At 50.1% G+C, this 27,755-nt stretch overlaps 2 protein-coding genes across 3 annotated transcripts in view; one reads left to right on the forward strand and one right to left on the reverse strand.

Moving 5' to 3' along the window:
- Positions 1 to 27,755, reverse strand: part of LOC120958277 (ephrin type-B receptor 4b) — a 261,361-nt gene that overhangs the window by 188,197 nt on the left and 45,409 nt on the right. The gene's annotated exons all lie outside the window — the stretch shown is intronic.
- Positions 565 to 26,730, forward strand: LOC120956552 (echinoderm microtubule-associated protein-like CG42247). Of its 2 annotated transcripts, XM_040378097.2 has the most exons (10): positions 565 to 2,012; positions 5,621 to 7,714; positions 21,326 to 21,520; positions 21,616 to 22,127; positions 23,490 to 23,639; positions 23,723 to 23,990; positions 24,943 to 25,080; positions 25,161 to 25,421; positions 25,487 to 25,907; positions 26,002 to 26,730. In XM_040378097.2, the coding sequence occupies exons 1-10, from the start codon at positions 1,998 to 2,000 to the stop codon at positions 26,553 to 26,555; spliced, it is 4,608 nt and encodes a 1,535-aa protein (XP_040234031.2). In that variant the 5' UTR covers positions 565 to 1,997; the 3' UTR covers positions 26,556 to 26,730. The 2 variants fall into 2 exon arrangements, with proteins under 2 accessions (XP_040234031.2, XP_040234040.1); XM_040378106.2 differs by lacking the exons at positions 565 to 2,012; positions 5,621 to 7,714 and adding an exon at positions 18,605 to 19,177.

The raw sequence follows: 27,755 nt of genomic DNA on the forward strand, positions 1-27,755 counted from the left end.
TGTTTTCTCTTTTCATCATTAAAATAAAAATAACATTAAAAACACTTTTTGCTAACAACTATTACTTATCTTATCTGTACTATTATTAACTATTCTGAGCTATATTGGTGAACTTTTAACACGTAAATGTACGAGAGGCAACTACTAAAAAGCCTCGTCAAGAATAAATCAACAACTACCTCTATCTTCATTTTTTATTTATTCTTTTTATTCTTCTTCCTTTATTTTTCTTCTCTTTCTTCTTCTTCTTCTTATTCTTCTTATTCTTTTTCCTATTCTTCTTTGGTTTTTTTAATTTATTGTTGTTATTTTTCGTTTTCATTCTAAGTCCTTCTATTTTGCTTCGTCTTTTTCTTCTTCTTGTATTTATTAAACATTTTATCTTTTTTTGTCTATCCCTTTTCTTTCTCGTCCTAATCCTCCTACCTCTTTTGCTCTTCTTCTTTTTATTATGCCTTTTCTTCTTTAGTTTTTTTTTAAATTTATTGTTCTTAGCTTTCGTTTTCGTTTTAAGTCCTTTTCTTCTTCTTATGTTTGCCTTATATTTGAACATTCTATCTTTTTCCTTTTCTTTTGCATCATAATCCTCCTACCTCTTTTTTGTTTTTCTTCTTCTTATTGTTCTTCTTCCTTCTTATTTTTTCTTCTTCGTCTTATTCTTATTTAGTTCTTCTTTGAAGTTTTTCTTCCTTTTTATTGTTCTTCTTCCCTCTTTTCTTTTATCCTTTCACTTTCTGACCCCATCCTCCCTTCCTTCTCCCCACACTCACTTTCGACCTCTATCTTCATGCTATCATCTGCGCTATCTCTTTCTATTCTATATCTGCAGCCACAGGGGGAGCCATAATTCCATTTTCGCTCTTCATCATTTAGCGAACTGCGTTTGTGTTTGCGTTTGTGTGTGTGTGTGATCGTAAGATCCGTTTGGTGTTTCATAGCGTGTGCGTGTTTTTACTTGATGTGTGTGTGTGTTTTTTTTTTCTGTGCTCAGTTTTCTCTTACTTTTGAACATTTCATACCGTTTGTACATATATTGAAAAAAAAAACAAAACTTTCTTTCCTATTAGTGTATCATGATTTTGCTGCTCAGTACTGTATAAACTAATCTTATCAAAGAAAAGTTAGTTTTATAGCGTACATAAAAAAAAAGATAACGCTTCATAACGCAGCCCAGGAGACCATGATGCGTTTGCAGAACATCCGTATCGCCGCTTTCATTGGAGGAACAGCGAAGCTAGCAAGGCGAATAGGAAACTGAGCTGAGCCAAGCAGTACTGCGCTTTCACCATCGAATCATCATCCCGCTCAGAGCCGTCCGGCATCTCAACGAGCGCGCCGGAGTCGGCACCGGAGCCTTGCTCTCTCTATCTCTCTCTCTCTCTACCGCTCTCCGCCGCCTCACTTCACACTACGGTCGCCGGCGCCATGTTCTCTGTAAATATTCATCTCCTTACATCTTTTTCTGCTAGTTTTGTTAGCATTCTAACCCGAATAACTCATTCCGTACAAATTGTTACTGTATAATATATTGTTTTCCTCCTCCATTGTTTTTTTTTTTTAATCCTGCTCGACTTGCTCCAATCCACCGTACAAGCGCGAATGTGCGATGCTGTCGCGAACCCCATTAAGCCCCGTAGCGTTAGTGCTGTACGAATTGTATTGTTTGTATTTCTTCTTCTTATCCTTCTTCTTTACTTTACTCGTGTGTCGCTCGTGTTGCATGGCATTGCGCGTAGACCCGTTTGCGTGCGTGAACTATACAGTGTAGATAAATAAAAAAAACTCAAGCGGCAGCTGTGATTGTGCGTAGTGCGGACCATTGTCCTTCAAATTAAAGACAAAATATTGAGCAAAAAAAAAAAAAACCTCCACGCAACCCATCCCATCAACTTCCTTTACTAACGCGCCTCGCCTCACTCCCCATATGAGGCCGTTGTCAGTAGAGCAAATCGCAAAACGATAAACCCCGTAGTGTAATCGTGCCTCAATTCGCATCCATGCTATACGTTTATGTAAGTACAATACTGGCTTACATACTCATTTATACATTTCTAGTGTCTGTGTGTATGCGCGTACAATCTTTCCTTTGCTTCCGCTTCCGCTTGCACCTCGCTGTCTCTCTGGTTCGCTGGCGCCTACATTATTCACTACCCGCTGTGTGTTTACGCACCAATCAAAACTCATCACCAGCAACCAGCTGCTAATGGGGGGGGGGGGGGGAATAAACAATAAAAACACATCACACGTTTCAATAAAATTGAAATTGTAAGGCAACCAATAAAACACACACAAACAAAAAAGCTCCACTAATCACTTTTTAATAACCAAACCAGTTGGCACCACTCGCCAACTCCTTTCCTGCGCTTCACGGCTAGCTAAATTACCGTGCGTCCTTCACGGGTTGGATTCGTTTTTTTTTCTCTCTATTTCGACCTCTTCCTATAATCGGGGAGTGGCGCCCCAATAGGGCGTGTGTGTGGTTGGTAAATTGATTGATTGCAAGCGGATGGAGGCGCCCGGTGCCTCGATGGAGGCGCCCAGCCGCTCACGGCTTTCGTTCGGCAGCGAGTTGTTTATGACTTCCCGCAAAATGCCCTTGTGCGTGCGTGTGTGCTGTGCTGTGTTCGCCTCTTCTTTTTTTTCCAATTCCACTAATAGTAATTAAGGACAACAACCATCCCGTTTTTTTTGTTATTATTATTGTGAGCAGCGGGATTTTTATTTCCGTTTTTTTTGTTGTTGCTTTGTTTGTAAAATGAGCCACAGCGCTGCCTTGATATTGCACATTCCTGCGCTATCCGAACGGAAAACGGGGGCGCGACGAGGAGGAGGGGGGGGGGGGTGGGCAGGTTTCGTGCTTAAATCATCCGGGTGTGTGTATACGCCATGTGCGCCCCCCCCCCCCCCCTTTGCCCCGAAAGCCATTAGTGTGATTACATTTTTTTGTGGTTACTTTCATGAAAGAAATCTCATTTAAATCGTTTAGCCGATGAAGGTGAACAAAAACAAAAAATAACAAAAACGATTCAGCATACACACACACGCACGCACATAGACATACACATTGAAAAGTATACAAAGAACCTTGCCCAAGCAAGGCAGCATTGGCCGCTAGCCGCTTAAAAGGGGCGGCTGGGACAGGAAATTATGCCAACAATTTGTGGTAGCCCAGCGTCACACACACACACACACACACACACACACACACACAGCAATGTTTTAATGTAAAATAGGGCTGTAAATGTGCCACCATTTTGTCATGCACTGCACCGAAAGAAAAAAAATGGAAAAATTCCTTTCTGCTTTTCCTCTTCCATTACGTTTCAAAAGCTTTCACGAGCGTAGTTTTCTTTTCGTATCTTCTCTTACATACACACACACACACACACACACACACACACACACACACACACACACACTACTCAAGAACCTTGTTACATTTTATCTCGGTGTAATTTAGCACGTACATATCCGCCATATTGGTGTCACCTGGTGGCGAGAAGCTTGTTGTTTTTTTATGCTTTCCACCTTCCATTTTTTCCCTTCTGCTTCTTGCTCTCGCTCTCTCTTTCTCTCTCTCTCTCTCTCTCTGTATAGTTCATACGTGTCATCGGCAATCATCACGCTATGCTTGGCCCTTGTCACGCCCGACCATTACGCTATCGCTGATGCATGACATGTTTTTTTCTCTCTCTCGTTTGTTTCGCCTGTGTTCGCTATTGGTGGTGTGTGCTTTTGTGTGTACTTTTTCTTCACCCTATCATGTACCTCGTGTGTCATATACGTGTTTGTTTGCGTCACCACTGTACCTGCAGCCCGTGTGGCCACCCCAATCGAGCCACGAGAAGCTTCAAAATATTAAAAACAATACTAAATATTAAAGCAAAAACAAACGATTGCCAAACTCTGCAACCTGTTCCGAAAGGAATGCGCGATTTTGTGTCCTTTTCGCGCACACACAGAATGAAAAAAATGAATCTCTATTCTCTCTCTCTCTCTCTCTCTCTCTCTCTCTGCTCGTGCTTTGATGTTTTTTTTTTGTTCTCGCTCACGTTTTCTTTACAACCCATTTGAGCAGCATGAAAATGGCCGTATCGAAATGGTGCCGTTAACAGCTCCTTTTCCTAACAGCGTTTCTGGGGGGGGGGGGGGGGGGGGGGTTTAGGGGGAGCAAGGGGAATGGAAGGAACAAAAGTGACACAAAAAGCTCCCCACGTTAAGCTACACTGTTAAATGCGGGGTGCAGCAATCTTTTCTTTGTGTGTGTGTGTGTGTGTGTATGACCACCATCCTGCCGTAAAAGTGTATAACAGTGAATATTTAAATTACACGCTAATTCTTCCACACAAACACACAAACACACACAGGGCTACTGCTTCATGGGGAGGTTTTGGCGGTTTTGTTGTCCTCAAAACAAAATAAAAAAATATATGAAAAAGTAAGAAAACCTTCAATCGAGGCAAGAGGTCAGCCTGTTGGCAGTGTTGCCTCGATGTGCTTGCTGAGCAATTTACACGCCCCCTGTAAAAGTGTCGTTTGTGTTTTCCTTTCTTTAGTGGGGTCCTTTAAAACAAAAAAAAAACACACACACACACAGATTAACGATAGCAGCCAGGGCAAAGAAACAGCACCTTGGGAGGGTTAGCACACAGGAAAGGTAACGCTTTAAAGCAGCAAAAAGAAAAAAGAAAAGAAAGAAAGAATGACATACTGACATCCTTTTCATTTGGGAGAAGTTTTGATTTGCAGCACAAAACAAAGCAAAACAGAGGAAAAAAAAGCGTCCAAATAACCAGCACCATTGCCAGGCAGGTGAAGGTGAGGTTATGGAAATTTTCATGCGTCCTCTTGTATGTGTGTGTGTGTGTGTGAGTACTTTTTTCTTCCTCTGCTGCGCTGGCCACCACACCGAAACGGCACGTAATTAGGGCCGACCGGCAAACCCGCAACGACGGAATGTCGGCAGGAGCGCTCGGTTTTGATTTATGGCCTGGCGAAAAGGCGGAGTTTCGACAGCGCCGAGATCGGCACAGAGATGTCCTAGAAAGAGCGAAAGTGGTGGCCCGTCGCGCTGTGTAGCTGTGTTTGTTTGTGTCGGGGTGGCGGGGTCAATCGAAGTGCGGCTGCGTCGAGTTTCCGATTGCTTTTATTTTTGCTCACGCGGTCAAGGGAGTAGGAAGTGGGGGGGGGGGGGGGGGGGGAGAAAATATTTGTGTCACCCGAAGGCGTCAAACTGTTACCAATCTCAAGTGCGGGAAGAAGTGGGAGAGAGAGAGAGAGCGAGCGAAGCAGGAGAGATTGTGTGTGATATCCTGGTCACGGCACCAGGCTTGCTATAAAACGGAATGCGATGTTGATCGAAGGCCGATTGGTTGGCTGCGCGGGGTAAGGGGTGGTGATGGTAGAGGGAGGTAGTGGGAGGGGGGGGGGGTAGCAAAAAGAACAAAAAGAAGAAGCCAGCCAGGGGGTATGGCATGCAGATGAAACAAAAACAAAGCAAAAAAAAAACAACGAAAGAAAAAAAAACAAAAGTGAAAGCAAAGTGGGTTAACCCAAAATTTCGTGTCTCTGTTGTGTTTCTGTGTGTGTGCGTGTGTGTGTGTGTGTCGGTTTCGGGCAGGCTTCGGATCCATCGGAGACGACCTCTGCCAGCGAGTACTACGACGACGAGGACGACGAGGAGATCGGACGGGTGCAGCAGCCGGACCAGGTGCGGCGGAGGCGGCGCGTGCGAACCCTGCCCGGTGTGACGGTCAGCGGCCGGCCCGCGTACTACGGCGACGAGCAGGATCGAACCGGCCCGCAAGCGGACGAGGAGGACGGCGAGGCGGTAATCTCGTGGAGCGGAGTGGAAGGGCGGATCGCGGGTGGACGCTTTTTGAGCCGGGCCGTCCACACCCTGCTCAGCGCGTACAGCGACGAGGAGGAGCAGGAGGAACAGCAGGAGGAACAGGAAGAGGAACGGGAGGAGGAGGAGGAGGACGACGACCAGTCGTCGGATCACCGGTCGACCGATCGGTACGTTGGCCGCGGGCCGTATCATGCGAGCAGAGCGCACGCCGGCCGCCCCCCGACGTACGTGCCGCCCCGGTCGCCCCACTTCTACCGACCCCGGTCGCCGCTAGGCCTGCCCCAGGGTTCGTCGCTTGCGTGCGCGCGCTACAGCGTCGGTCCAGCGCCGGACAGGCATCCACGCCACCGGGACCGATCGATCTTCTCGCCGGAACGAGCAGCTCGAGGAGCGGCAACCACCAACACCAACACCGTCAGCAGCAGCAGTACCGCCCCGCGGCACCGCTTTCTCGCCATGTCCGCCGGTGACGCAGACGCGGTACGGGGCGAACAGCCCGAGCCCGACAGCGGCACGAGAACGCCCCCGAACCCGACGACCAATGGGGAGCCGACGGCCGACCCGAACCCGACGACGACGACGACGGCGCCCGGCGAGCCGCACGGTTCGGCTGGCTCGAGCGTGACAGTGCCGTCGACACAGCAGTCGCAGTCGCAACAGTCGCAGCAGCAGCAGCAGCAGCAGCAGCAGCAGCAGCAGCAGAGCAATCTGGTGAACAACAATCACAGCACCGAGCCCGGCGAGACACCCGGTCAGCCGAAGCCAGTGGTAGGGAAGGGTGGTGCGGTGCTGGTACGGAGCAAGGAGTCCGTCTCGCCCCTGCCGCTCAAGCGGCCGACCAAGGCCGACACGAACAACAACGCGGCGGCCGGTAGCGACTCCGGCCAGCGCAGTCCGGCGGGCGCACCAGCGCCAGCAACCGCAACGCAATCAACCACAAACGGGGCGGTGGGTCCGACTCCCCCGACCAATCCCAACCAACCGACCCGTCCGCTCGCGGGCGGCCTCAAGGGCCGGAAGGGGGGCGGCTGGAAGGCCCGGCCGGCGGACAGTGAGTCGTTCGGGAACGCGCAGCTCAGCTCGCCGACCGACGCGGAGGACGAGCTGGTGGTCGGCAGCAGCCCACTAGCGGGCCGCCGGCACCCCGTCCACGTCAACCCGGTCATCAGCCGGGACAAGCTCGCGAGTGGTGGTGTGAGTGGTGGTATAGGTGGTGGTGGTGGTGGTGGGTGGGGACCGCGGCAGCGGGGCGGACCGGTCGAGCGGGGCAGCCGCATCCAGAGTCCGGCGACCGGCACTGGCACGGCGCTACCACCCGGGGCCGGGACGTCGATGGACGTTGGCGGTGAAGGGGCAGCAGGGACGCCAGTAGCAGCGGGCAACGGGCCAGCAGCCGGTGGGCAGCAGCAGCAGCAGCAGCAGCAGCCGGGCACAGCCGCCAGCACGCCGGGCGCGGCCGGAGCAGCGCCGGCACCAGCGCCGGTCAAGCGCAGCCAGTCGCGGAACGACGTCCTGGACCTGGACAGCGCCCCGGGACCGTCCGGGCTACTGCCGAGCAACCCGGGCGTACCGGGCACGATCGGGGGCAATCCGCAGTCACGCTACTCAAACCTGTCGTTCTGGAAGGCGCGGCGGGTGCTGTTCTACCGGAATGGCGATCCCTTCTTCCCGGGCGTCGAGTTCCGGTTCAAGCCCGGGCGGGACATCTGCACGCTCGAGGCGCTGCTGGACAAGATCTCCGCCCGGATGGATCTGCCCCGGGGCGCCCGCTACATCTTCTCGATGGACGGCGACCGGAAGTACTCGCTCGACGAGCTCGAGGACGGCTCCAGCTACGTCGTGTCGTCGTTCAAGGTGTTCAAGGTGAGTGTTTTTGGGGAAGAAGAGGTGGAGAGGGAAGGGGAGGGGGGGGGTTGGTCACTGAGTACGAAAAAGGAACAAACAGTCGCACACACACGGGAACACGGGGAACACGAGCCAATCAGGGTCAGTTTGTGGCCGCGCGGGGCGCCACAAGTCGGTTTCTAGGTTAACACTACTAGACCAAAAAGGGAGGAAGGTGGTGGACGAGTCCTTGTTTTACAGCACGTTGCGCCCCGCCTCCCGCCCCCTCCTCAACGCAAGAAAAGCAACGAGTGTAACAGCACTTAATGGGAATGCAAATAGGTCACAGGACCAGGACGCCCGTTTTCTTTCAAGGGGTTCGCGCCCAAGAAACACACCGTGCCTGAAGGCGGTCAGTTTGTGTGTCTGTGTGTCAGTGTGTGTGTGTGTGTCCCAATCTAGAAACCCACTTCGGCCGGCGTGTGTGACGTGCCAACACCAAGCTGAGCTGCTTGTAACAGAGAGCGTGAGAGAGAGAGAGAGAGAGAGAGAGAGCGAGCGTGAGCGAGCGAACGTTAGCTGACCATCGCCCATCGCGGTGGGAAAGTAAAAGTCGCCCTCGGGGTCAAAAGTGGGCCACCGTTCGGCCGCACACGGTACCGAGGGTGCGACTGAACCCTCGGAGCTAATTATGCGACCCAAAAAATACAAAAAAAAAACAAACCGTAGAGCGTATCGATTTTCCCAAACCGGACCGCTGCTGGCCGCGGCCGCGTTCGCTTCCGGAGCACACCGAGAGGGTGTGTGTGTGTGTGTATGCTGTCTTTGAGCCTTCATCGTTTTGCGTTGTTCGAACTCCATTAGCAATGATTGGAAAATGATTTAGCGGATGCCCCGAATGAGCGAAGGCGGTGCCGGGTGTGGTCCTTCGAGCCGGATTTACCACGTGTTTCGCGCTTGTGTGGCCCCAATCCATTAGGGGTTTCGCTTGAATTTTTTTTTCCTGTACTCACTTTACAACACTGTTTGCTTCATTACTCGCTTAACCAGATAGGTCATGGGAAAAATGGGTAAAAACACACACACAAAAGGAGGCCACTGAAGCACTCAAACACTGAAATGGGGTGCAAATTGGTTTTTCTTCGTACACCTTTCCACCGCAATGGGAACAGGGTCAAGCGCCCGAAGTCGTGTGCAGGGGTGCTCTCTAACGGCTCTCTCTCTCTCTCCCTGCCCCAAGAACCTCTGGGCTGGTCGAGATTATTCTAACCCTCGTTCGTTTCTTCGATTTCTGCTGGGTTGTGATTTCTTCTTCTGCCGCGGCCGCTCGACCCGGTCGCCAGTTTGCGCAGACGTGTCGAGCCGGGTGCTGGTGTGTGCCTTGGTGTCGTTCCCAATCTATATATGTGTGTCCATTTGAGGAGCAAAAATAACAACAACAACGACGACAGACGGCAAAAACAGGCGCGCGGGTTCGTCGCTTGACCAGCCGCGCAAGTTCACCGGAAGTGAGGTCGTGAAAAAAGGGTCTCTCGCTCGCTCGCTCGCTCTCTCTATCGCTCTTTGGCGCTGCTTTTAAAAGGGAGTGCGGGCATGTGCGTTCTTTGTGCAGTGCAGCTCGATTGATGAAAATTGACGTGCGTGTGCTGGTAAGGTGTACTGATTTGTTTACTAAGTGTGTGTATGTATATGTGTGTGTTTTTCTAAACCCTTTTCTGGCTAAGAAAGGTAAAGGTGGCGTTTTGTACGGGTGATTTGTGTTTTATTTGAAATTGCGATAAAAAGGTTAAAAAAGAAAACACTAGACGACGAACCCAGCAATATTGCTGGTAGTGTCCTGAAAGCCATTGTTAGTGTAATGGTTGACTTAAATGACTTTGTATCGTTTAAAGAGTAGGATTGAGCACTTGAGCAAGAAGGTTGTGATGAAGAAGATGATTCCCGTGTCGCACTGTGACATTTTCGTCTCAACTGTCCACTTAGAACAGTTTAGAATGTATTCAAGACCGAAAATTTCTTCTCAAGCTTCTAGAGCTCGCATAAAATTCCTCCAAAGTGCTACTGCTTGGAGGAAGAAACTCAGCCTTTCCTCACAATGTGTGTCTGTGTGTGTGTGTGTGTGTGCGTTTGTCCCCAATTCTGAGCAGCCGAGCAACCGTTTTCACGAACAAAGGAAAACACACACCCCCTTCCGCAACGCTCCACTACATTGTTCCGCGCTGTCCCGCCGACATTGAGGGGCCTCATTTGCGATGTGGCGGAATTTTCCATTTCGGGCCGCTCGGGTAGCGCTCCATTCGGGTTTTTTTCCCCGACCGCGCACGACTCGGGCACGGGCGGGCGGACCAATCGGCGCGAAGTAAACACTGGCAATGGCGAGAGGGGGTGTTGGGTGGGAGGGGCAGGAGGAGTAACTAACGTACTGTCCTCAATTTGGATGCTCTTTCGCTCTCTCTCTCTGTCGCACTCATACAGGCGCGCAAGCAATCAAACAAGTGACTGTGAAACAAAGTCGGAAAATCCCAGCAGAGCTTTCCATCTCGTTTCGTGATTGGCACGAGCGCGCGTGCCAACTTCGGACCATGTGCCCCGCTCCCTGGGATCCTCCTCCACCCCTGCGTGTGGCCTCCGTTGGTGACAAAGGGACTGATGATGCCGATGCTTAATGCTTTTTGCGTGTGGCCGGACCCGGTGTTAGCAGGTTCGGGCGGAAAATGAGCTCCAATTGAGGTCCATTTCCGTTTGTTTTACTTCACGTCGTGACTTTTTCGTCGTACTGTGCCTCCCCGGAACGGGCAGGACACAGGACAGCGGTCAGCAATCTCATCCGTCACTGTCCCCAAAAATGCGCCAAAATTGGGCCTCGGGTCGGTCCGAAAATTAGCCAAAATTGTATGATTTGCTGTATTTGCAGCGCTCAAGGGCATCCTGGGCCTCTGGCACGCGCGCTGATGTTGATCGATCGACCCGCCCCGGTCCCGCGAGTGTGCTGTCGGGCGTGGAAAACGGGACACTTCCGCTGGCCACGGCACGGCACGAAGGGGCCCGCAGAAAATTAGGTCCCGCGTGGCGCCGAAAAACGGCAAGGACACCGGCCCAGCTGCGGTGCCGCGTGTGATCGCCGGTAAAGTGGCACAGCCCAACCCTGCGACCATTATGTTGGGAGGGCAATTGAAACTGTCAGAATTTATAAATATATATTTTAACATTACAGCGCATATTAGTGTCGAGTGGCCGTTTTTCTTTTTAAATGGATCATTACCAAGTGCAATCAGTGTGACGTTTACCGGCGACGGTAGTGGTCTGGCAGCTGTCAAATTAAGTCGAATGAGGATAATTTACTAGCCCGCTCCGTTTATGGCGCAGCGTTCGACGCTTCAACAAACAATAATGATGGGATGACATTGAGGTTGATGTTATCTGCACACCACAAACACACGCACACACACACTCATTATGTAACTAATTGAAGAAACTCTTTTACCCCTCTTTTCAATCTTTTTCTTCTTCCTCTACCTCTCTCTTTCTCTTTCTTTCTCTCTTCCTTTCAAATCGATCGATCTATCTAACGGTCAAAACTGTCACTGTCACTGACACTAACACGCGTACCGGCCAGTGTCCATTTGTCGATGCGGGCGTTTCCTCTGCGGGGGAAGCGCGCCGTGCAGCGGTGAGTTGTCAGCCCGTTTCCCCTTCCACCGTTGCATGCCGGACACACACACACACACACACACACACACACACACACACACCTTCTCGTTCTCTCTCACGTTGAGTTTTGTACACACATACACTTCAACAATGAAATGCTGAAAAGAGTAGTGCTGCACGTGTACACATAAACTCATCGAGCGGTAAGAGAGCTCCACTATGACGCACCAAGGAAGGAAACCTCATCTCATCCCACTGTCGCTCACTGTCATTTTTGCGGGGGTTTGCAAGAAAAACATGATCCGAAATCGATTTGCGAATCTGCGTTCGACGAGCCGCTCAGCTGTTAAGAGCCGTTTGCTCACTTACTGAGCGCGTGATAAAGAGCCACAGAGGTCTAGCTTCATCTAGAAGGTTTGACGTTACTCGAAGCTGTTCATGCACGTTGCAAAGGATGCTATCTTACTGCACAGTTAGCATACCCAAAGCAATAGCTCAATGCCTGTGTTAACGTTCACGGTTGAAAGAGGTATAGCGCTGCACGGCATAGCGCTCCAGGCCGCAAGGGACCTCTTTTGGGAGTTACCTCTTTGTATTGGTGCTCACTGGAAAACTCGATGCCTGAATAGGGAGCTCTTTTGATAGTCTTTAAAAAGATTCACCACTCTAGTCTTGTACGACTTTATTGTAGAGTTATTGGCCCACTCACTTGTATCCTCCGTGGACCTCCGATATCCTTTTTCTGATTCATCTTAAACAGGTTTTAATGAGACTTTGTAAATATACTATTGGGAGGGAAAATAACCCACAGAATGCTAACTTTAAGCTCAGAGCTCATCAAAGCTGCATATTTCATAATTTAAGAGTGATAACAACTGCTCTGACATTTTTATGAGTTTTTTTAACCGGTCTGTTTTTCTCTAACAAACGTTACCGTCAAGCTCAAGAAGCATTATAACATTTTTAAAACGTTTTTTTTCCCTTTGGTGTCATATTGCTATCCTTTTTTTTGCAGTGAAACCCCTCATAATGAGTCTTGTGCATAAGGAGCAAATCTAAATGCTCAACAAAAACCTCTTGTAACGAGCAAAATTTCGCACAACAAGCAATATCGTTTGCGTTTCTGATGTGTTTAGTATGACTGCAAGTGTATTGTAGTTTTGATGCCAATGATGCCATGGAAAACTTTCCAAAATGATGCCAAAATCGTGCTGAGGAATATTTACCTCAACCAATTATTCAATTGTAATGAAACTGGCTTAATTTGGAAAATGTCTAGCAGTTGAACTTAAAAAAAAATCTAATATTATGAAGACACTTTCCACATTTGGAGCGACTTACTTAAATTCACTGATCTGATCTGAACGAAAGCTATTTGACAAAAAAAACTGATCTCCGTTCGAGCCTTCAGTTGCGCTATAATTGAGGTAAAAGGAGCTGTTATTGCAGCACTGAGACACAGCTCCTGTACAGAGTTTAAGCGTTCTCCAACACGCAACCGCGCCCATATTCCACCTCCGGTAGGTTTTGGCTAAGCGCACTAAAACTCCACCGTCACCACTGCACAGTGGAAGTGAACCGGGATGAACATCTTTGTTTTTTTTTATTGTTCGATTTCAATGCTGGGGGTGTTTTTGCTCTAAAGTAGATACTATTAAATTAGGAAAGGCAAAAAATCAATCTTGAAAACTATCGCAAACCCTTCACATTGAGGTAACTAAAAGGAGCAATTTCTAAATGCGATATTTCCACAAGCACTGCTTTGATTTTGAAGGCATATACAGTTTTGGAAGTTCATTTAATAACCTTTCAAAATTAATACCTTATTATTAAATATTCAGAGGAGTTATGGCAAAAAAAAAACATAATAAAAAAAGGCTATTGTATGTCTTTACAACGGTAATAGTAATACATATTAGTGTATTTGTGTTTTCTCTAGTAGAATTGACATTGTAGAACGAATTATTTTAAGACTTGTATCCCAAAATCAACATGCACGTTGCGCAATTTTAGGTGTTACATCACTTTTTGTAACTATTAGGTTGTAAGAGGTATGAACAAAGATAATTAAAAAAGCAGACAATTGCAATTATGGGTTTTAGAACTGTAGTAATATTTATAAGAAAGTGAAGGTGCATTTGAGCAAATTTTCAAAAATTAGAATAAAAGTATATGGTATAACTCACAGCAGGGATGTTAACATTGGGGGCCCTTTCCGTTTGAAGCTCGTAGGCTGAAATTTCAGCCTATCAGCTGTTTGGACTGTATAGAAGTTTTCAAGCAGCTATCTAAGTGAGTATAACATACAGGTGGGCTTATCCCAAGGTGTATGAATTTAGAAGACTGATTTTTATCGCTTCTGCTTCTTAATGAAGATTTTAAGAGTGTTTTGAGTATTCGTCAAGCCTCCAGAAAGCTCGTTGGAGCAAAAGTTTTCGCTCGTTCTGTCAAAAAGTGATATTCAAATTTGGTTATAAAAAAATGCTATGAGACCACCTGGACTACATACACTTTGATTCCAGATTCCACCACCTGATCTCTTTAATGCACCTTGGGATAAATGTAAACAAAACCGTGTTTTCGTGCAGGTACTCGAATCTAATTCTAGCTGTGAGACTAGAATAATCTAGACTGAAAATTGCAGGCTAGTTTTTTGTGTGGTTTTGTATGGAGTGTTTACATGATTTCAGCCTCCAACTGTCAAACTCCATACAAAAAAACTAACTAGAATCGTGAAGGCCCTCATTAGTTTAAACCTTTGTCGTAGATGTAAATATTTAAAGAATAAGATATACGTAGGCAATATTGAAGATTAGGTTTCAACGTAAGTAAAGGACAACCTGTCATATACTGTGAAATACGAGAGTTACTGCTTTATTTCTAACAACTTTGCTCTTTTTACTCGTTTTTTACAATGTTTTTTTTTGGTGTTTTGCTTATCATTTTGTTAGAAACTAATTTCAAAGAAAGGTGTTAGTTGGTTTTTAGAAGGTAACTAATAACATGTAAATAACAATGTAAATTCACGCTCTTATGATTTTTGAAAATAATTAAAACGAATTGCATTTCTATTAATTCACTGTACTAGCTCAGGAAAACTGTTAGAAAAAGTGTTAAACTATCGAAATGTAGCTAGATATGTTAAATTTGAGCAATGTTCAAGCCAGCATAGAATTTCATATCCTTCTGCAATAGAAAATGATTAAAATCTTCTAGCAAACACAATCAGCTATCCCGGCGCTTGTATGGGCTGCTTCCACCGGCGCACGTCCCTTCTAAAAAGCCCGGTTTGATTTTAATCGCGCACTTTTAATTTCCCGTCCCAATCGTGCTATCCATCAGCATCAATCAGCAGCCCATGCGAGAGCGAGATGGCCCACAATGGATGTGGGGGGGAGGGGGGGGGGGGGCAAAGGCAAAAATAAGCTCCACATCTGCAGCACTTCATTAATCATGGCACCTATGGTTGGTGGGACCTGCCCTACTATCTCTTGCCTCCGTGTGTGTGTGTGTGTGTGTGTGTTTTTCTGGCGTCCTTGTGCCGCTGCGTCACTGCGTGACGGTAGCGGAAAATGACTCCAAAAAAAAAAAAAAGTAATATCCACCCCTCTGGTGGCCTCCAAAGGAAAGCCCCAAAACGCGCTCGCTCCTCTCCAGTAAAATGAGGTCTCAAAATTGCTCAAAATTTCAGACCCCAAAACCAAGGCCCCAAGGCCAGCCAGCACCTTGGCCAGTCGTGCCGCGTGCCTGTGTGTGTGTGTGTGTGTGTGCACAGGGAAACTGCTCGCAAAGCTGTACGGCCAGGCAGCAGGGTGCCCCAACGGTGCCGCAAAATTTAAATACATTATACCATCGAAAACCGGGCGGTGGGGCAATCGATGCCGACTGCCAGCGGCTGCCGCCGCCACTACCGCCGGGCCATGTGTGCATGTCAATAACGGGCACCGTTGCCACTTAATCATTTGAAGGTCGTTTTATGGCCGTCGTGGGTTTGGCACAACGCAAAGGGTCCATGATATCGCATTTCGATCACGCCATTGGGGGGGAAGAGGGAGAGGGGGGGAGGGACCGTGACCGGCATCGCGTAATGACGGGCTCTCTCTCACACACACACACACTCACTCTGTGTGTGCACTTTCACTGCAGTTTTCTTTTCGCGCGCAAGCGGCCACCGAAGATCTTATCCGTGACCTCGAAGAATAACCGACAGCGGCGTGTGTGCCCGGGTGCGGCCCGGGGGCGAGCGGGTCTGTGGATGTTGAAATATGTGGTGCCATCCACAGTGTGGTGCCTGCCCCATGCACCCTGCAAAACAAATGCAAACGAGCGCACAATTTATGGGAATGTTTGCTGCTGCTGCCGCCGCTGCCCGGGCTTGACGCGTTACTGATTCCGATCGCTTCCGGGGTCGGTTCGTTCGCACCAGGTTCGCGCGATTGGCAACTTCACCTTCGACCGCACACCCCCCCCCCCCTCTTCCCCCCTTTTCCCCCACAGCACCGGAAGACACGTGCGTGCGTGTGCAAGTCATAATCGTCCCGCCCTGCGTTTCGGGAGAAGCGTGTGCTATTAGATAATGAGCGCACAGCTCGGTTTTTTTTGTTTTTTTTTTTATTATTATTTTGCTGGTGCAGCAAGATGCCCCCCCCCCCCTCCATCGTGAGGGGGTGGGCCCTCGGTTTCGTTTCGGGAGCGGCGGGCGCATTAGCATTTTATTGATTGAGCCGCCCGCCAGCCGCCAGAAACGGGTTTCGGGAAGCCGCACTTGCTTTTGCGACCGTACCAATCGATACGGCTACATTTGTGGGCTGAGTGTGGGCACACGGACATGTCCCTCCTCTTCCCAAGAACCCAATGGAACACATTGGTCCCCAAATCGATCCAGATTCGGGCCTGTTCGGGCGCTTTTCTCTCGAGCCCGCGACGCTGAACGCGTGCTGCCATCATCCCCCCCAAAGAAAGAAGAAGAAGAAGAAGAAAAAAACGCTCACTCATACTCGGGCAGGCGAAGGTCGAAAGTGCGCCCTTCCTCCACGCCTCATCACTCATTTTACCGGCACGCAGGACCGGAACTCGCTTATCGCCGCTTGTTTCCGAGTTATATTGTAATACTTACATCGGCATTAATTAGTTGGAGCCGAGGGTTTTTCTTTTCTTCTTCTGTTCGTTTTTTGGTAAAAGAAATTGTCCCTCTCATCCCCCCCCCCGGCCTCCCGAAGGTCGTCTTTTAGTGGCGGTAGACGGTAGACGGCACCAGGAGGAAGGCGAACAAAAAAGCGAAAACTCCGAGCTTGATCCTTATCGAGGTGCGGACACCGATCTCGCGTAAAGGATGGTGGTGGAGGTGGTGCCGATTGTGCAGTACAGATTGTGGGGAAGGGAAGAGCGGTTATTACTCCACTCTCACCTTATCTTGGACCCCACCCCATAACCCACACTCACCACCTCACCGGCCATTTTCAATTCGGTTTTGTGGTCGGCAAAGCGTTTTGCCCGTTGCCGCTGTTGCTTTTGTTCATCCTCATTCAATTTCCTTTAAAGACCTCCTCTCCTTCCCCCTTCCCTCCCCCCCCCCCCCGGACCCTCCCCCAAAAACGTGACATCTAAAGCGCTTTGGGCAGGCGGAAAGAAAAGGAAAGTGCTGGGAAATGGGTATGGTGGTATCGTGGGAAAAACCCAAACAATTTTTAAAACTGCCTTTCCATTGAGAAAGGGGAGGAGGAGGAGGTAAGGGAAAACCGTTTTCCTTTATTTGTTCACTTTAGCGCCACCGAAAAGCAAACGAACCCAGTCGGGGACGGTCGGAGCGTCGCGGAAATGCAGAGCGCACAAAGAGAAGGGATGGTGGGAAAGGGAGCGGGGGGGGGGGAGAGGGGAAGGGGAAATGAAAAACGAAACTGTTCCTTCCTGTTCTTGGTGGCTTTCTCCTGTGTGTGTTTTTTTTTTTCTCAAATAGATTTGCCGCTTTGAAGTTTGAAGCAGCATGGCTGGTCGTTTTTGGTCCTTCGTGCCGGATTCTCGTCATAACAACAACACGCTGCGGCCGCAAGCCAGCAAGCCTGTCTGTGTGTGGCGGCGGCGGCAAAAAAAACAGAGAAATAATAAAAAACACACTGAGCACTTTACCGTGTAAGCGAGAGAGAGAGAGAGAGAGAGAGAGAGAGAGAGAGAGAGAATGAGCGAGCGAGAGCATGAAGCAATTTAAATTAATTCATTCCTTCGCGCGCCACCTTTCAATCTGGGGACGATCTCCCATCGAGAAGGGGGAGGAGGCGGAAGGGGTGTTTTTTTTTTGGGGTTTAGCGAAGAAGGGGCGTCCTATTTTTTTCACTTTTTAGATCCACTATCGCTTCGGTACGGCTCAGAATCTTCACATGTGTGTTTGTGTGGTGGACAGGGACGATGGTGCGCTTTCTTCACAGGCAAATTCCGTCACCTTCGGAAGGGTTTAAAGCTCCCCATCCCCCTGCCAAAACCAAATGATAAAACACCACCCGCATGGAGACGAGTGGGGAGGCGTGCGGGAGCCACTTTAGCCTGTATAAGTGCCGGCACTAATGTCCTTGCTGTGGAAAAGGAAAGCAAAAGAGGGTGCCTATTGTGAGGTGTTATGCTTGGACCTCATTATGTTGTCCCTTCGCGCCCGTTTTTAGTGGCGAACAAACAAAAAAAAAGAAAAAAATCAAACAGCACACACACACACACGGTAGCAATGGCTCATCAAGCAGCGACACGCACATCCACATATGTATCACATATGTGTGTGTGTGTGTGTGTGTGCATGTGTGTACGATGGTAAGAAAGAATAACGACCAACGACTCACACAGAAACACACAACAATCGATGGGAGTCCCGCAGCAAATGGATGTTTACGGGGTGTTTCAGGAGGGGATGAGGGACGGGGATGAGGGACGGGGTTACCAGGATGGAAGACAAAAGGGAGCGACTCTGTGTGTGTGTGTGTGTGTTTGTGCCGTGGTTTGAAACAAAGAACGAACATTGTCGACTTTGCAAAGCTTCCTCCCTCCTGTCCTTCGTTCGCGTTTAGTACACCGTAGTAGTGTGACGACCCGAAACCCGAACCCGACCCGAAGTGACTTTCTTTCACTTTGCTTCCGTCCCCTCGACCGCCCAGCCCAGCCACCGCAATAAAGTTTGCGGAATGTGCTGTTGGGCAGGAAAAATTAGCAATTTTACAATTCATCTAGCATACCCCCCCCCAGCCGTCCCTGCCCTTCAACCCCCCCCCCCTCTTTGTGTGTGTGTGTGTGTGTGTGTGTGTGTGATCGGCACGCTAGGACAGCCGCCTGGCAGCACACCACGGGTCGGCTCAGTCGAGGGCAGAACGTGCTCCGGTGCTGACCAGTGCGGACCTCTCTACCGAACCGAGCGTGTGCCGTGATTGCGTGTTGAGGTGTTTGCATTGTTGTGTGTGTGTGTGTGTGTATGTGCGTGTGTGTATGTGTGTGTGATTTTGCAAATCTCTCCGCTGTCGCGCAACCGCATCCTCTGCTGCTGGTTGTGTTGGGGACACGATCTTTGGACAACCGAACTCAACACCGATCAACCGATTCTCGTTCAACCTTGGAAGGAAGCTGGTGTGGTGTCGTCTTCGGAACAGAACGAAACACACACAAAACGACACGCCGCACACTCCACCATTGGGCCAGGTTGGGCAATGCACCAGCTCGCCAGGCAGGCGTGAAGTAACACCGTGCGAAACCTAGACCCAACGCCTTTTGCCGCGAATGTTCGACAGCGAGGAGGAGTCTGCGTTCGTCATACTGACCGCACCGATGTATCATCCGCACCACTATGGCGGTGGCGGCATCGGAGGCATCTACAGTCAGGTTCGAGCATTGTGTGTGTGTGTTTTTTTGAGGGAGTTTCAGTGAGTTTGTGGATTTTGTAGAGTAGTTTTCCTGGAAGAATTGGAGGATCCTGATGAAGTTGGCCTCAGTTTGCACGGAGATGTTGAAAGACTTGGCGGTCCAGCATACCTTCAAAGATAGTTTATAGTGCTCTGGTGTAGAATACAACTAACTGTTATAAAAGAACTTTGAACACTGCTCCTGTCCAGGCTACTGGGATGTATCGTCTGAAATAGTTGATAGTGCCGAATCTTGAGTTTCAAGTCGTTGGTACATCTTCTGGGCTATTGGTTTGGAGAAACTACTAGAAAACATTCTCCGTGGATGGTCCAATCGGAGTTCCAGGACATTTTATAGAGCAGAATAGAGCAACTTTAGCATAGCTTTGCTGCAGAGCACGCTGCTCTACGTGCACAAACTACCTGGAACTCCATAACGACCCCAAGGACAGTGGCCGTAGTATCTTGATGTAGCATCTAACAATGATAGTACGACATCTGCGCTATTTCTGACAAAGAATCGGCACAGATTTGTAGAACATTCTTTGTCTGCGTAATGACTAGATCATAAAATTCCTAGGATATCTTCAAAATCTACTCAAGCTTTTGGTTGTGGTATATTGTCTGGAACGGGAACACCAAGAATTCTGGGACACCGTGCTCCGATACTGTATCCAAATCTAGGGTGACGATATCTTGGGATACCTTTTGCGGATATTTTGAGTGTACAAAATCTTGGAATCAGACTGTTGTTCCGATCGGTTGTTTTGGAAAATATACCTCAAGATCTTTTCGAACTTTCCACGATTTTGAAGCGTCTGCAGTGCTCCGGTAAAGAATTGTGCCCCGTTTACGGAAAATTCTTCAGTGTTTCCGTGCTCCAAAGACGACGACCACCATGTGTGTCTGTGTGTTTGTGTGTGACGACATCCCGCAGTCTGATATAACGACCAGTCCGGTGTGGATTTGTGGCTGGTCGCCAAAGGATGTCGCCAAACACTCGGCCACACCCACACCTACCCCGTTCCGAAACCCAAAGTAGGTTGCGTCCGTCCCGTGCGCTGCACTGTGCACGTGTCCAACAATGTCCAATTTCCCGCAAACATCCTTACGTGTGTGTGTGTGTATGTGTTTGTTTCGCTTTTCTCCAGTGGAATGTTTCCAGCGGAACCCGGCACGGTACTGGCAAGCACTTCCGGGGTGGGTGGGAAAACCTGGAGCCTGTGAGCGATGGCCTAGTGACATACAAAAAAAAACAGAGTTTGTGGTCTGTTGGGGAGGAGGTTTGCATAAATTATGCTCGCCGTACGGCTTTACGGCCGGAATGTGAACTACACCACAATAGGGACACCGGTGGGTTGACAACTTTTGCTCCGTCTTGGCGAGTGGGACATTTCTTACCCCTTGGGGACTTGTTGTTGGGGCACACAACAGCCCAAAAATTCTGTAGAAAGTAGGGAGCGAAAAAAGATATCAAAAGACATACCAACACACAGTCATATATGTATACATTTCCAGCGTAATGACACCCATAGACGATTGGCTTAAATACTAGGTCCCCGCTGTTGGGGCAGAACACGGTGTTGTTTGGAGACTCTCGCACAATGTCTCGGAAGGGGGTGGGACTAGAAACCTAACTCCACACAATTCCATTCGTGTGCCGGACGGTAAACCGAATGAGGGCTATAAAGTTGGGCGCATTTCGGTCGCTGCGTCTGGGCAGCAAATTCTGGGGAAACCTGGTGCCTGGGACCTCGGCATGGTGCAAAATTACTGTATTTAAGCCTGACCCACTGTTGGCGCTCGCCCGTTCGCGAAGAAACGCGCTCTAAACTCGATTGCATGTCGATAGCTCACGTCACGGTGCCGGTCAGCATTCCCAAGGACTCACGGCCCTGCCCTGCGCGGTACAGGGAGCCGGGTGAAAATGAACAAGCGTGGGGACCGCAATAAACAAACGCGTCGTTAAAAACGCGTAATGTGTTCCTCGCAGGGTATGGGGCTGGATCGGGCGACTGCTAATAATCCACCACAGAGCACTGATTCGAAATACGTTTCGCTTTTCGTTTTTCTTTTCTCTCCCGTTTTTTTTTTCGCAACTCCGCTTCCCCCCCCCCCCCCCCACCAGCCGGCCAGCTACGGCAAAAAGAACGGCGTGTGGTACGCCTCGCCCGGCAACCAGGGATGGGGCAGCGGTGCCGGCCCGGCCCGACTCGGACGCAAACCGTCCGTCACCGAGGTGGACAACATGCCGTCCGGCAGCCTGAAGCCGAGCGCCGGGCGCGTGATTAGAATAATCAACAGCCACGATCACAGCGTGCAGGTAAGCCCGAAGGCCTTCCCTCTTTTTTGGGGGGGGAGGGGCGTCGAAACACTTTCGCAGTGTAACGGAATCGCATCCTCACCCCGCGTGTTTAGTGTCGCGTGCTGCTGAACCTGCGCACATCGCAACCGTTCGAGGAGGTGCTGGAGGATCTCGGCCAGGTGTTGAAGATGATCGGAGCCAAAAAGATGTATACCAGCAACGGGCAGGAGGTGCGCAGCTTCTCCCAGCTGCGCAACGAGTTCGCCGAGGTGGAAACGTTCTACCTGAGCAACACGCCGTCGCTGCCGGTCGGGGCGCTCGGGCCGGGCGTCATACCGCCGTCGCCGGGCCGCCGGTCCCGCTCGCGCCTCGGCGGCTCCGTGCCGGACGATCTGTCCAAGACGACGGCCCGGCAGCGCGCCCGCAGCAAGAGCCGGCCGCGCGTCCTGTACGCGCCGGAGAACGAGCTGGTGCGCGCCTCGTCCGACTATCCGCTGCTGGACGCGATGAAGGAGGAACCGACGCGCATCACGATCCGCGGCCTGCGCCGCACCTTCTATCCGCCGCTGCACCATCCGCCGATCGACAATGCGCCGCCGGACAAGAAGCTGTCCCTGTTCTGGGTGTAAGTATTCGTCTCAACGGGTTGCTGAACCCCTCTGTTGGTCCGTTCAGTTCATTCAGTTGTTTCCGTTGGATAAGAAGTAAGCTGCGTTCTCTAAACGCATTTTGGTACGCGTGGATGAAACGGAAAATTGTGGACGAGCGATAAAGTGCCTAGGCAGCTTGAAAGAGTTATTTATGAAATGAGTTACTAGTCAACATGAAGAGCTATTCATCAATTTTTCATTCTCGAAAAGGGTTAGTTCATCGCACAGAATGATTTAATTCACTGTGATTGAGTTACTAGCGTTTGCATGGACTATATTCGGCTTACTGTAGAACCAATAACAGAGATATCTAATTTCACTCCATGAACATTCTTTGAAAGATAGTTAATCAAGCTTACTCCCAAGATAAATCTACGACCTTGCGAGATGTCGCCGTGGCGAAAGATGCCGTTCGTGTAGGCAAGTAACGCTACCTTCGATTGTTATCAATTCCTCCTCAGTTGACACGACAAAATTGTTGGAGTAGAGCATTTCCATGTTGGTTCAAAAATTTTCGACGGGATACAGCAAAGGGAGATGTTGGATGCAGGTTCGTAGACTAGGTTACTCATATCCCATAGGTTACTCGTGCCTCAAGCCCGTCAAAAGTCTTCTAAAATGGCTGGCATTGCTTGCCGCTGTGAAGCCAGTAGACGCGATCTCTGCTTCTTCATATGTTTGTACATGTCTCCCAGGTACTATTGTACTGTTTGGCCGGTTACATCGAACTCCGGGCTTAGCGAACGCAACGATGTAGACACTTTTACCTCGGGCTTGATCTTCTTTGAACGCTTGAACGAAGTTGCTTCACTATTTTTGGCCATCCTCTACTCAGTCACATTTTGTCTGCTGACTCATGAGGTACTTTTTATTGAAAGTGAAATTAACGTTTTGTTAGTGCGGGTGAAGTTAGTGCGGGTGTGAACGTTCCGCGACCCAAACGTAACTTATCGCGGAGAGTGAAATAACTTATCTAAAGACCTGCTCAACTCATCAATGATTCGATTAATTCTGAGCGAGTAACTTCTCCGGGCATTATATCATTGAAGTTGAGATTCATCTCTAGAAAGTGTTATTAAGCTCTCGATTTTTTTTTGTGATTTTGGATTGTATAAGTATAATTTTATTTCGTCGCTGGAGGATTTATTTTACATGTCGCATGCGTATCTAGAAGAGCGATGAACTGGCGCTTTTGAACGCGAACTGTTTGCGTTACGTAACTCATGGATAGCCCCGACCGTAGGCTCTTTAAAAACAACAAACAAACCATCGCATCGATCCGGTTCGAAGGACCCAACTAGCTCACGTGTTCGTTTCCGCTCCTGTTTCGCCCACAGCCACGGCTACCGTGGAATTGATTCCAAGCGCAACCTCTGGGTGCTGCCGTCGGGCGAGCTGCTCTACTACGTCGCCGCCGTCGCCGTGCTGTACGACCGTGAGGAGGACGCCCAGCGCCATTATACCGGTCACACAGAGGACATCATGTGGTAAGCGTAGCGGCCGTTGTTCGCTACCGCACTCAAACACTCATCGTGCTGCTGCTTCTCTCTCTCTCTCTTTCTCTTCCCAGCATGGAGGTGCATCCGTCCCGGGAGCTGGTCGGGTCGGGCCAGCGGGCCGGCCGGGACCGGAAGTCCCAGGCGCACGTGCGCATCTGGAGCACCGAGTCGCTGCAGACGCTGTACGTGTTCGGCATGGGCGAGCTGGACTCGGGCGTGATTGCGGTCGCCTTTTCGCAGCTGAACGGTGGCAGCTACATCCTCGCGGTGGACGCCGGCCGCGAAAGCATCCTGTCCGTCTGGCAATGGCAATGGGGCCATCTGCTCGGCAAGGTGGCGGTAAGTGGCTTGTGGCCGGAAGCGGATCGCGACCTAAATTCCCCCACCTGCAATTTAGCACCGTTTCGGTGGGGTTGCGAAACTTTTCCACAAATCCCCCCCCCCCCCCCCTCTTTGTCCGTTTCACCTCCAACGCCCTCTCGCTCTCTATCTGTCGCTTGGGAAAAGCATAATTGAAAACTTTTGTGCCCAACACTTTAACACCTTCGCTCGCCCATGGGATGGGTAACGCGGCACAAAAGCAGGGTGCGGGGGGAAGCGGAAGAGGTTTGTTGATTTGTTGGGTCCCCCACAAAGCACTGTGGGGAAGCATAGTGGTGTGGTTGAACTGCAACATGGCGTGCGCGGTTTGCCACCGGCGGCGGAAACTCGTTTCGAAACTTTTGGCATGGCTAATAAACACCCAACGCTTAGCATGGGGCAAGCGGAAAAGGAGTCCTGCTGCCTGGGTGTGTGTGTCTATCCTGGGCAAAGTTTGGCCTGGAGGTGTTTACCAGTATGTTTAGGCGTACAATTTAAAGTGATGCAATGGCGTTTTTGAGGCCGTATAGTAACGTACAGTAGCAGCAATTCTTATAAGTGCGTCCTCGTTTTTAGGCATTTGTTGACAATCATAGTGTGCCATACGATTAATTTGTTTTTAGAAATTCATATAGAGCACAACTCGCACAAAAGGTGTTTTTCATTTGCGTTTCTAATCAATATAATTATATTTATTTGCTCGAACGATACATCATGTATAGCAAATTGATCGCATTTGATTCCTGGATAGTCTACATTCCTGGATTATGGCATTAAAAGATTAATAATTGATAAGGACTTAACCTTAATTATAACGCTATAGACATTTCAGCGCTTTAGGAGTGTAACAGGCACGCTACGTTACGTACACACCTAAGACATCGTAATTCCACTGCAAAATATAAACGAACGCTTCCCTCATCCGTTCCAGACCCTGCAAGAAGGCATCTGGGGCGCCACGTTCCACCCGCTCGACGATAATCTGCTAATCACACATGGCCGGGGCCATCTCGCGTTTTGGCACAGACGGAAAGACGGTTTCTTCGAGAAGACCGACATTATCAAACCGGTAAGCATGCCCAGCAGTGTCATTTCGGCAAACCCATCTGCAACCTTTCATACGCTCTCTTTCGTTCTCGATGCCTGCAGCCTTCGCGAACGTTCGTCACATGCGTCCAGTTCGAGCCGGACGGTGACGTCATCACGGCGGACAGTGACGGCTTCATCACGATTTACAGTGTCGACGCGGACGGTGCGTACTTCGTGCGCATGGAGTTCGAGGCGCACAACAAGGCGATCAGCTGTCTGGTGATGCTGTCCGAGGGTACGCTGATATCGGGCGGCGAGAAGGACCGCAAGATAGCGGCCTGGGACTCGCTGCAGAACTACAAGCGCATCACCGACATTAAGGTAAGGGATGGTCCTCGTTGCCACTTCCAACTTGTATCTTTCAACTTCTGCTTCCGGTTTTGCAGCTTCCCGAGTCGGCCGGCGGCGTACGCTCGATCTACCCGCAGCGACCGGGCCGGAACGATGGCAACATCTACGTCGGCACGACGCGCAACAACATCCTCGAGGGTTCGCTGCAGCGTCGCTTCAACCAGGTCATCTTCGGCCACGGCAAGCATCTGTGGGCGCTGGCCGCCCACCCGGACGACGAGGTGTTTGCGACCGGCGGCCACGATAAGTACGTGGCGCTCTGGCGCCGCCAGAAGCTGATCTGGACGACCTCGGTCGGGTACGAGATCATCGCGCTTGCGTTCCACCCGTACGGGGCGGCACTGGCGGCGGGCAGCTCCGAGGGCCACCTGATTGTGATCAACGCCGAGAACGGTGCCACGATGCTGACGATTCGCGTCTGCGGCTCGCCGCTCAATGCGGTCGAGTTTAACCAGGGTAGGTCGTGGCGGCATCTGCTTCAAAGCCTGCTTCCGGAAGGTTCTCCATTCGGCTTCAACGTCTTCTTCTTCTTCTACTCCTTCTCCCGCAGTCGGTGACATGATAGCGATCGGTTCGCAGAACGGCAGCATCTATCTGTTCCGGGTATCGCGCGACGGCTTCTCATACAAGAAGATCAACAAGATCCGCGGCTCCCAGCCGCTAACGCACCTCGACTGGAGCAGCGAGGGCAATTTCCTGCAGTCGGTGACGGTTGATTTCGATCTGCTCTTCTGGGATGTCAAGTCGCTGTCGCCCGAGAAGAGCCCGATCGCGATGAAGGACGTCAAGTGGATGACCAGCAACTGCACGGTCGGCTTCCTGGTGGCGGGCCTGTGGAACAACCGCTACTATCCGGCACCGTCCAACACGATTATCACAACGACGGCCCGGACCGCGGCCCAGGATCTGGTGGCGGCCGGCGACGCCGACGGCTACCTGCGCCTGTTCCGCTACCCGTGTATTACGCCGCGGGCCGAGTTCACCGAGGCGAAGGTGTACTCGGGCACGCTCGCAGCCGTCAAGTTCCTGTACGGCAACCATAGCCTGGTGACGGTCGGTGGCACCGACGCGTCGCTCATGATCTGGGAGCTGACCGAGGAATAGCCACTGTGGCCGCCGTGGCGCACCGGGGTCGGCGTCGCCGCAGCCGCCGGGTCTCCCTCACCAGCAGGTAATCCTAGCACCGTACTACCCGTAGCAAGCAACCATCACCATCATCCAATCCACCCTCCAATCCATCGCCGGCCGGATGCCGGCCCGATCAGCGTAACCGGCGAGGGCACCGGGCCGCCGCTGGCACCACTGTTGTCTCCAGCGGGCGCCCCACCGTCCACCTTGGTCGACCGTCTCAGCGCACAGCCAGCCACTAACGGTACAGCCGATCGTCTATGGGTATTTATATACAACCAACACCGCCGATCCCTCCCACCCCCCTTTTTTTCTCTCCCCCTCAATGTCTCGGCGTCACCCGAAACAAGATTCCCTTCTACTATGCTGCCACTCTCTGTACTCTGCATCTATGTACGCGATCCTCTTCCCTATCTTTTATACCTTTGGCTGTCTCTCTCTCTCTCTCTCTCTCTCTCACTCTCCCTCTCTATTCTTACCTAGTGATCTAACCTAAAGCAGTAGTAGTAACATGCACTGTGTAACGTGTAGTACGCCCTTTTTTATACCAACCGAGTCCAGCGGAGCGGATCTTTCAGCGTAGGCGTAGCTACTAACTGCAGCATGAACTGGAAGCATTCCTCCTCACAACACAACTGCTTATTATAGTTCCTTCGCCTGTCTTGAACTCTCTATCTCTCTCTCTCTCTCTCTCTCTCTTTCTCTTTTCACCTCTCCACAACAACGTTTTTTTCTAGTCCTAGCTGGCAACTCTTATCCCCTTGTCGCTGAGGAGTAAACATTTTCTAGCAGTAGTAGTAGTAGTAGTAATAGTAGTGATAGTTCGTCACCGAACAGGCTGGTAGAATTTTTGTGCACCATTCTCCAGTGTACGCAGCTTGCTCGGAACGTTTTCCTTTTTTTTTTTGTTTGATAAATGATGTTTTCTGTTTTTGCGTTTTGTAGTACGCCTTAATTTTGTTTTTTTTTCCGAGGAATCCTGTATCTGACAAACAACCCACGGTGTAGGGGTATCTTTTGTTTTTGTTTCCGTTCTTGGGATTTGAACGTTGTCACTGTATCTTCTGTGTGGATTTCCCATTATAAGACACTTTTGGACGACGGCCGTTCAATGTTTTGCTGGCAAGCCCTGAGACACTATATTCTTAACACTCTCCAATGCAGACGCGTGCAGCG

The sequence above is a fragment of the Anopheles coluzzii genome, chromosome X (genome assembly GCF_943734685.1).
Source record: "Anopheles coluzzii chromosome X, AcolN3, whole genome shotgun sequence".
Classification (NCBI taxonomy): domain Eukaryota; kingdom Metazoa; phylum Arthropoda; class Insecta; order Diptera; family Culicidae; genus Anopheles; species Anopheles coluzzii.